The 10,911-nt window shown below is 43.8% G+C and overlaps 1 protein-coding gene across 3 annotated transcripts in view; it reads right to left on the bottom strand.

Annotated features, from left to right (window-relative positions):
• Positions 1-488: 488 nt before the first annotated feature.
• The window catches only part of asxl1 (ASXL transcriptional regulator 1), a 148,703-nt gene continuing 138,280 nt past the window's right edge, over positions 489-10,911 (bottom strand). For all 3 annotated transcript variants that reach the window (XM_076740413.1, XM_076740411.1, XM_076740412.1), the window contains 4 exons: positions 5,743-5,839; positions 5,045-5,150; positions 3,697-4,675; positions 489-3,554 (listed from right to left, as the gene is read on the bottom strand). In XM_076740413.1, the coding sequence (XP_076596528.1) occupies positions 927-3,554; positions 3,697-4,675; positions 5,045-5,150; positions 5,743-5,839 (3,810 nt within the window). In that variant the 3' untranslated portion in view covers positions 489-926. The remainder of the gene's footprint in view (positions 3,555-3,696; positions 4,676-5,044; positions 5,151-5,742; positions 5,840-10,911) is intronic.

Below are 10,911 nucleotides of genomic sequence, written 5' to 3'. Positions count from 1 at the left end.
AGCATACCTCTACTCAGAGCCATGTGGTGTAGGAAAATCAAGTGGTGGGAGTGGTCATTAAAGTTGGGTCAAACAGCTCTGAGCAATCCTAATACAATCCGTGCACCCTCTGTATCATATCCTTTGACCACTGAATATGAATATGTGCACAGCTTCTCATATTAATGCTTACCTCCTTTTGCACCATGTCTCATCTGGATTTGAGAGGCTTCAGCACAGAATTGGTATAGACGTTTCTGCACTGATCAGTTTGTGTGTGCAGTGGAGTGGACCACATCTATCTTCAACTTGGTGATAGAGGCATCTTTAAACAGTCTACACATAAAAGCCTGTGTGAGTGTCTTGTGTTCGAGGTGGCCAGAATCTATGATTCATCTCTGTTCAGAAAAGGTAATGAGGATTCCCACCACTCAATGATCACTGTCACTAAATTCTGAGTATAGATGGGAGTCTAAAGAAACCATGAAATGAGTCAAAACACAAAGCAGTGAAACAATGTCATTTACTCATTTTAATGATTAAAAAAATACTTCTTTGCGCAGAGACAACAAATCCCTGTTTGCTGAGGAAACAAGGGACCAAAACAATGATGGCCACCAAATGACAGGTGGAGCAAGATAAGATGAGGTAAATGTTTTTGAGGAGAGAAAACAAAAAAAGGCACAATTTACAATCAATCATGCCCCAAATTCACAATAATAACAATAATAATATCAATAATAATAATATATCAGTACAGCTAAAAACAATCTGAAAATCTGCAACAAAAGATACAGACCCATTATATTATACAAGGCAAATCTTGTCTGTCCAGTTCCTCCTGTGTGTTCTACCCTAATCAGTTTTCTGTACACTCTGGAGCCCCCCAGTCCTCCTGCTGATACTGTGCAGATAGCAGTCTTACAGTGCACAGGGACTTCAACATACTATCTGACCACCAGACAAGAGACACACAGTTTGGAGGGCCCAATGCAATCATCATGGCAGAAGGCACCGCAGCCTTGGCACATGATCATGGCTTTGAGGCGGCATGAGCACTTGAGCGCCACCTCCTCAGCCGTACTGTCAGTAAAGGCCTGAATACTGAGGGTGGTTTGGTTGGAGGCCAAGTGGGGGCGCAGCTGGAGAACACTGTCTGCCATGCTACGGGAGAAACCACCGTTGTCCATCACTGACACATTGGCTGTGTAGCTTACTCCTCCCACACCTCCACATTGCTTGGGGAGCTTCCCATAGTTGTGTTGGAGTTGGAAGGGAAGGGAGGATGCAGATGAGGAGGGTGAGGGGGAAGAGGAGGAGGGAGAGCCGGAGGAGTAGGGCCCTTTGCTCTGGTCCTTCTTTGCCATCCTGGCTAATGTCATCTCCATGTTGAGAAGTCCCTCCATTGCCCCTCCGCTCATGTAGCTGTCCACAGAGCTCCCAGGTTCCTTTTTGGCAACACTCATGGATTTAGTGGGGGAGGATTTGGGGAGAGCCTGGCAAGAGGGCCGTGCACCGACTTCATTCTTCACAGTGGGTGCAGGAGACAGCTGCTGTTGGTGAGGGTGGGGGAGCTGAGACTGTGGGGGCCTCCAGTTGATCTTTATAGTAGGCACCACTTCCGTGGGACAGGGGTCTGCATGGGGAGGAGAAGGGCCATTAGGCATGGTCCGGTGGGATGGCTGGGACCTGTCTGGAGTGGTCCCCTGTGAGGGCTGAGGACCATGAGAGTCTTTGATAACAGATTCCACAGCAGTCTGAGAGCAAATGTCTGACTTACTCCTACAGGTCAAAGAACTGGAGGAGGATGAAGAGGGTGGCAAAGAAGTGATGACCGGGACAGCCCCAGGGGCCTGCTGGGACTGATACTGTGATACGGCTGAGGCCTCCATCAGACAGGAGATGGGGCGGCTGACTGCAGTCAGTTCTGGTGGAGTGTGGGCTGAGACCTCAGGCCTGCTGTGCAGGCCTGGGGTCCTTGCCACTGGTGGTCTGTGTGGTCCTGGCAATCGGCTGATTTCCAGTCTGTTGGCAGTGTGTGAGGGTAGAACTTTCTCCAGGGGCAGGCTGCCCTGGAGCAGCTGAGTGACCAAAGGATTGTTGGCCTCCACACTGGACACTGGTCTGGTTGAGCTGGCCAGTCTCTTGGAGGCAGCTGCAACAGTTAAGTGAGTGACAGGGGGCTTTAAACCTGCATGACACTCCTCTTCAGGAGAGCTCTCTCTGGAGATTCTACAATCAACTCCAGGTTCCATTTTGACCACAACGTTGGTGTCCCTAAGTGCCCGTGGGTGAACTGTGGGGAGCAACTGGTGGTCCTGGGAATGGGGGCGAGTGTGCTGCGTGTGAGGCAGGACACTGGGGAAGCAAGGCTGAATGACGGTGTGACCTTGGCGGTTGGAAACGTGGGCCTGGATAACTGGCTGCTGGTTCTGAGGAGGAGGACTGCAGATGACCAGCTGACCATTTCTCTGGGTGCTCAATTGGGGGCACCAGTCCTGGTCAGGCTGCTGCTCATCCTCCTGGCTTTCATTCTCACAGTCAGAAGCGGTTTCCGTGGAGTCACTATGTGCCCCAGCCTCATCATCTTTCTCTCTGCCAGAGGAGTTCACATGTTGGGGGGAGGGTGCATCTGCTTGCTGATTCTCTGTAGCTGAGTGGGAGAATACCTCCTGTTGTTCCACATGGTGGGAACCATGCTGGATAACACCACCCAGTCCAGCCTCCTTCCCGTGTACCTGTTCTTTGGGCTGACAGGAGCTGGCCAGAGTATGAATAACGTCCACACCCTGAGCCCCAAACCTGGGAAGAGAATCTGGGATGGAGGTTGGGGCCAAAGAGGGTTTTTCACCCTGGTCTGCCCTCTCAGAGGAGTCAGCAGCAGACTTGGGAACCTGGCTTTGCCTTGTCAACTGGGTAGCCGAAGACTCAGATACAGTTTCAGGCTCTGGAGAGGGCAAATCAACTGCCTTGTCTGTGAGCCCATTGGAGGAACATTGGAGGACACTGGCTGATGTTGCTTGCATTTCCTCCCCAACCTCTGACCCCTCAGCTGCTTCCTCTAGAGGAGGACTTGGGGTCTGTGGGGGCTCAAAAGACATGGAGGTTGAAGCAGTTGACAGTGAAGGGGAGGGCTGGGGCGTGGGCTCTATACTGAGAAGCTGTAGTTGTGTTCCAGATGAATTAGTGCCTGAAGATGATCCCTGCTCCTCCATCCCACCACCTCCCCTTCTTCCACTTCCTCCTCCTCCTCCTCCTCCTCCTCCTTCTCCTCCTCCGGGCTCGATAGGTCCTGGATGCTCTCGTGCTCGTCGTCCACTGCTGCTATCCGGTAGCCCAGCAGCAGGCCGCAGCCTGACCCCTGACGGCCCTGCCCCGTTGCTAGTGGCTGCAACAGCAGCAGCGGCCTCGCGTTGGGCCCGGGCTTGCTGGGCGCGGGCTTTGATGTCCGCCAGGGTGCGCGCGCCCCCCGTCCCTGACCGCCGTGTGCCTTCCCCGGGGGGCACGATCCGGGGGCAGATCTGGTAGGTGGGGTGCCCTTTGACCCAGGGAGGTTTGATTCTGGATAGTTGAATCTAGGACAGAGACAGAAGGACAGTAGGTCATATTTTACCTGGATGACAACTCATTTCTAAACAGAATTATTATTATTGTGCACAAATCTTATATACAGATAAGGACCCTTGGAGCCTTTAAGTTTATGCAACAAAGTCTTACCCTGATAGGCGGCACCTTGGGCTCTTCTGTTGTCGGCTGCGGCTTCTCCGAGCGGACACTGTCAATTGTGGTACGAAAGGACTGACGGTCGTCGAGCCGCGGCCTCTTTTCGGGGAAGCTGGAGAAGGCCTGGGTCTCATGAGGCCTTCTCTTCTGCTCCTTCAGCTGGGAGCTGGGCACAGGGGTGGTGGCTGGGCTGGCTGAGGGGCTGCTCTCACGGCTACTGGTGGCAGTACCTCCTGTGATAGAAGTGACCACGGAAGCAGTGTCATCCAGAGGATCGGCTGCAACTGCAGCACTGGAGGACGCTGAGGAGGATGAAGAAGAGTCCAGGCCTGCAGCAAAAGCTCCCTGTCTATCAGAAGGTGAGGAGGGTGAGGAGGCAGGTGAGGAGGCAGATGAAGAAGAGGAGGAGGAAGAGGAAGAAGGGGAGGAGGTGGAAGCCAGTACAGGTGCAGCCTCTTCTGGGAGCAGGCGGACTGTAACTTCAGGCTCTTCATTTGCGCTGGTGGAGGCAGGGCTGGGGCTGGGGCTGGGCGTGGGAGTCGGAGTAGAAGTGGGGGCTGGCAATGTGACCGGCTCTGGAGTGGGAGTGGGTTTTGGCTCCATGGAGGGACTCTCAGCTAGGAGCTCCATGCCACACTCAGCCTGCAGCACAACCTCACCTTGAACCACTGTGTTGTCAGACATAGGAGAACCAATAGAGACTGCTGAGATCTCCAGAGCAGTGGTGGACTCAGCTGCTTCTGCAGACTGTATGGCCGGAGGAGTGGCCTTACAAAGGGTCCGACGGGCCCTGCGTCGCAGGTCAGCTCGTGTGCGTCTCCTCATCCTTCCGTCTCTCCTCCGCCGACCGACACTGCGTCTCTTGGGGGCACCAGTTGCAACCACAGCCACATCACTGTCCAGCACACTGGCTGCAACTTCACTGGCTTCACTCATTGTAAGCTTTAGGGACTCCTCTTGTGTCAGGCCAGACCTAAAAGACACACAAACCACATTTTAGCACATTGTGGACACACATTTGTCTACATACCACAGTAGCCATGACTGATGTAGGTCATACTCAAGTTGTCTTGACTTCATGGATGACAAAGGAGATGGAGATAAGTGTCTTTAAACATGTGGCCAAATGAATATCTGTATCTGCATCTGCATCGTTTTTCTAATTAATATTTCTTGCTGTCAATAATGTTAAGTCTGTTCATAGTACCACTACTACTACTCGTACTACAGTCAACTAATAAATGTTAACAATATTCTAACTTCAAATGAACTACCGAAAACATGACAAAGCCCAATATGGTTTGAATGAATTCAGACTTGGGTGAAATGGGTTGACTCTTACTTTTGCCCATGGTACTCTTCAAAAAACTTTTCCTTCCATGCCTCAACCTTCTTCTCTTTCTCCATTTCCTGCCGGAAACGCACTTGCATCTCGTGGGTAAATTCACCTAAAGAGGCCAAACACAGGTTTAAAGCTCCACATCTGAACTTGTTGGACCGTGAACCAGTTTAATAATTTGAAAAAAACATAACTTTGCTGCCTTTCACTTTTTAGAATAAGAAGTGGGTGTTCAGTTGTAGTGATGTTCCAGGACAGTACTACCATCAGAGGTACAAAGATGACATTCGCTGAATCACATTCCTAAATGGACTGAGTCACCAAGATCATGTGTGTTTTGTTGTGTATTTCTGCACTATATGGCCTCCTTCTCACTCACACCATGTGAAGTATGCTGGAGCACATTTAGATTTAGATGTATTTGTTCTTCTGCAAGAAAATTGTTTCCACCTTCCGTACAACCTCATTGTACACAAATACATACATCAACATTGTTGCCTCTTGCCATGGATTTCACTAGCTGTATTTATGATTTCCTCACCTTCCCCTTAACAACCATTGGCTCTGCTGCTGCCATCACTAGTTCATTTCCCACAGTAATCAATGCATTCTCATTGGGTCTCACTTAATATGACTTTTTAAGATATGGCAGAAGTCTCAATAAAATGTAGCAGCTTGTCTAAGATTGACCAATCACTTACCCTCGGCCAGCCTTTCTTTCCAGCTCTGAGAAGCATGGGTGAAGAACTCATTGTTGAGAGCTGAACTACTTAGTCTGGTCATACCATCAGGTCCAATCTGCAAGGGGAGAGGACACAATGTACAAATTGCAGTAAGACACCTGAGCAGCCTGGTTTACTGTGTGTGTAGTATTGGCTATGATGCTGCGGAAAAGAGCCCAACAATGAGTTCCACAGATTGTTTAAGGTAAATTGTTCTGGTCAACACACTATAGGTATCACTTGATTTGAATGGTTGTCTGAATATATTTTGGAAACCTGTGATACTTCTGCTGCAGGCCGTTTGTGTTCTGTTCTGTTACTTTAAAATGTGATACCACCCATATTTTAAGAAGAAAGAGTCTGACTTTAAATAAATAACATAAATGAAAAAATCAGAAATTTCATTATCCTTAAAACAGAAAACAGACAAGGCGGCAATTAGAGGACAAATACTATCATATTCAACAAATAAGAAGAAAAAGCAACAGGAACTACAAAAACAACTAGAACAGAAGAAAAAGCAACTTACCGACTTGTATTCAAATAGCCCGAATGAACAAATACAAAAACAGGTACAAATGCACAATTTGAGCTAACTGAAATTTATTTAAGGAAAAAAAAAAAACACACACACAATTTCTCATCCAACAACTTAAATATCATCCTTTTGACCACAGAAATAAGACAGGCAAAAATTTAGCTCATCAGCTACAATGTAAAAAAGAGAGAGCAGTAATTCCAGCTACAGAACACTTAACAGGCGAAACTATCCAAAACCCACAGGAAATAAATAACATTTATCAAGTATTCTATGGTAAATTATACTCCTCTGATACAGACCCTGATCCATCAGAGATTCAATTGGTTCTTAATAACCTGGATCACCTACTTTAAGCCAGCAAGATGGAAACATCCTGGATGCGCCATTAACATCAGATGAACTCCATGAAGCCCTATGGCAGATGCCAAATAATAAATCAACCGGACTTGACGGTTTTCCTCCTGAATTCTTCACTATATTATAGACTAATATCAGAAATCAAAAGTCCTGAATACATGAATACATCTGTCATATGAGTTCTGCTCAAGCCCAACAAAGACCCAACTCAACCTTCCAGCTACTGGCCCCTATCACTAATAAACACTGGTTAAAAATTATTACAAAAGCCATAGCCATCAGATTAGATACTGGTATTTCCACCTTAATACATCCTGATCAGACAGGATTTAGCAAGAAAGACAAGGCTCAGATACTGCACAACGACTATTTAACATCTCAGACCAACACAATTATTGTATCAGTAGACACAGAAAATTCTAAGCTTGACCAAGTCAATTGGACCAAACTACACAAAAATCAAATCAGCTTTGAGTAGTTGTTCATCCATTGGATAAAGACACTATACAATTCAAAGTTGCCACAAATGGAAGCACGAGTTTTGCACTTCAACTGGGCACTAGGCAAAGATGCCCACTCTCTCCTCCATTATTTGCTCTTTTCATAGAGCCACTTGCTGCTGCTATATGTCAAAACAATACCATTAAAGGAATTCACACCACAAACCTTCAACATAAAATTAGACTTTATGCAGATGATATCCGATTGTACTTACAGGACCCTTTACCTTCCCTAAAAGAAACTTCTTAATTCTAATCTTAATTTCATTAATACATTTTTTAAAATCTCTAACTATACAATAAATTGGAATGAAACATGTCCATCATATTGCCGCTTTCAGAAGATGCCTGGGATTCTCAAGGACAGGATTTTTCACTCCTGCTTCGAACTGGTAACTGGTACTAACTATCAAGGCATTAACATCTCACCCAGGCTGTCACAACTGTTTAACAACCTTTGACATTGGATGAATTTAACTCTATCTCTCATATGATGAATCGCAACTAACAAAATGAAAATACTACCTCAAATTAACAACTTTTCTATGCTGTCCATAGCACCAGCAGATAAATGCTTCAGAACTGTTGATTCTCTCACTGCACCTTTTTATTAGAAAAACAGAAAAGCAAAACTCAAACTATCCACTCTACAAAAATGCAAATCTTAACGTGGACCAGATGACCCAAACTGTTTTTTTTTTCTATTACTTTGTAAATCAAACACAATATATTGTGAAATAAAGTCATTAAACCAACCACAGTATCCCACGGATGGACCAGGAACAACAATATTGCAAAAATATTTCACTTTTAGATTTATCATTCTTCAACAGAACCATTAAACAACATCCCTGTTTAGGAAATACTGTAATCTCCACAGCTCTGACAGCCTGGTGGAAAGTCATAACCAATACCATGCAGATATAACCCCATACAGCATAACCCCACACAAAAGGGTCTCATAAAGCTTCAACATCTTTTTCAGAACAATCAGATAATAGACTTCAAAGACCTTATAGTGTGGCACAGTTGTTACACAGATAGTAGTAATATTTGTTCTTAAAGTGTCCTGATATCAGGACAGTAGCATATCACATACCATGGTTAACCTATGTTCCCATCAAAAAACTATTAGAAATGCAGTTGCAAGAACAATTCTTTCCATCCATATCTTAAGATGTTATGTTCAAAAAAGAACTTACTCTAATTCTAACTATTGTGATTATTTGTCAACTCCTCCTGCTAATTCATTCATTTTTAGCAGCAGCATGTTTTCCTTTGACTCACTCTATATTGAGTGTTTTGCCAGAATGATTTGGGGTGCTTTAACTGTGAAGTCTCAACTTTCTTTTCTCTCCTACTCTGCCCTATGCTGTACTAGGAATTCCTCAAGTTTGTCCAGGACACTGAAATCTTCCAGGACATGTGGACCGGTATCTGCTGGAAATTCTGCACAGAATGTGATGATTTAGAAAACACTGAAAACCTATTATTTGAAACTAGCACAAAGACAAGATATCAAATGTTGAAATTGTGAAATTTCATTGCTTTTGAACATCCTCATTTAAAATGCCAGCAACATGTTTAAAAAAAAGTTGGGACAGTGGCTACAGATCTCACAATGAATTAGGTTCACTAACAACAGGTTAGTAACATGATTAGGTAGAAAAAAAGCATCCCAGAGAGGCTGAGTCTTTCTGAAGTAAAGATGTGGAGGGGACAAACTGCGGTGGCAAAGAGTGCAACAATTTAAGAATAATGTTTCTCCATGTAAAATTGCAAAAAATGTGGGGATTCCATTGTCTACAGTACAGAATGTCATAAACCCTTAGATGCATAAGTGGGATCAAAAATGACCCCAGTGGTTGTTTTTTTGCAACATCTTTGTCATTTAAATTTTTTATCATTTATCTTCCATGTATTCCTCAAACAGGTTGTCTCTGACATGAAGCCATTTGGATTTGTATCTAATTGTTATATTTTTTAAGTAATTGCATTTTTTTGTATCAGTACCACATTTTTCCATACATGGGGTCAAAAATGACCCCAAGCATTTTCTATGGAATTTCAAAGTTTAACCCTAGGAACCTTTGATTTTTATCAACTGTGACTGTCAGGTATACATTTACTGTCGATCCACACATCTTATGCCAGCAGTTTCACCACCCTGAAGGTTATTATAAGGTTATAGCAGCATACCTGTAAGTATTATCATCATTTTTATACCTCATAATATATGTGCTGTTATAAAATATGAACTTATTTTCCACATCCATGAATTTTGTGCAATAGCATTGTGTTATCATCATCAAATTACTACTTTGTAGTTAGCTACACTAGCTAACTAAGCTAACACTAGGTAACTAAGCTAGCAAACGTCATTGCATTTGTTGTATAGAGAAACAGACTCTTACTATGATATTTATAGCTTCCTGTAATAAGATCTAACCAATTAGGTGGCCTATTATACTATTATTGATTACTCAATGATATCATAAGTATGTGCATGCACGTGTATGTGTGTGGATGTACTTATGCAGCTACATATTAATGCATAGTTTTGTGTGCCAATCAAAAAAATCTTCTTTTATGTTCTCATTTAGACTCATGGCTGCTAGGATTTCTTTGGAGGATCTGACATCTTAGAAAAAGAGGACCCAATAGAGGACCCAGACTATTGTCCACCTGGAGTTGTCAGGCCATCTAGACATGCAGGGTCACATAGAGATCAACACCTTCTGAGTCTTCTGATGAGGAGGAAGAGGAAATGGATAGGCCTATCGTGTCCAACAGAAACTGAAAGTTAATGTTTTGATAGCTGTATTGATAGCAAGTTTGTGTTCAAATGAAAGATGATAAGAAATTAACATGCAAAATATGAAATCATTCTCGTGTTGGGATCATTTTTGGATGTTTACCTTTTTTACCTTTCTCAAAGTTGTTTTGTGATAAAATGTTAATAAAAAGTGATAAAGGAAAATGTCAAGCATGAAATAATTCTTTTGTTGACCAAAATATAATAAAAATAATCATCTTTAACCAAAAGGAAAGAAATTTCTTAAGTTTACAGCTTAAAACGCATTCATTCTAATTGGGGTCATTTCACAATGGAAGAGTGTAGGTATTGGTAGGTCATGCATCTAAGGGTTAAGAGATTCAGAGAGTCTACAAAAATCATAGTACGCAAGGGAGACAGCTGAAAACCAAAATTGGTTGGACGTGATCATCAGGCCTTCAGACAGCACTGCACTTAATACAGACATGATTCTGTAGTGGGCATTACTGCATGGAATCATGAACATTTCTAAAAACCTGTGTCTGAGAACACAGTTCATCACAAAATCCACAAATGCAAGTTTAAATTCTATCTTGCAAAGAGGAAACCATTTATAAATCAGATCCAGAAACACTGCCACCTCCTGTGGTCCTGAGCTCAAGTTTTAGAACACCCCAATTTTTCCAGTTATTTACTGTAATTCTAGTCGTTCACGTCCAATGAATAGTTTGAAACGGTACAAAGGTAAGTGCTGAACTGCCAGAGGTTTAAAAAAAAAAGGTTAGGATACCCAAAACTGGCAAATAATGTACATTTCAGAATTATACAAAAAGGCCTTTTTCAGGGAACACGAAATGGCTTAACAATTTAAAGCTGTTCTGCAGCAATGAAGGTTGATCAAGCCTTGAAAGCTGGTGCTACTAAATCCTACAGGTGTTCCAACTTTTCTTGATTGCTTACAACCCCCTCTGTCT

This window comes from Chaetodon auriga, chromosome 10, assembly GCF_051107435.1.
Source record: "Chaetodon auriga isolate fChaAug3 chromosome 10, fChaAug3.hap1, whole genome shotgun sequence".
NCBI classification, from domain to species: Eukaryota; Metazoa; Chordata; class Actinopteri; order Chaetodontiformes; family Chaetodontidae; genus Chaetodon; species Chaetodon auriga.
The sequence above is the reverse complement of the archived record's forward strand: the minus strand, read 5'-3'. Positions and strand labels throughout refer to the sequence as shown.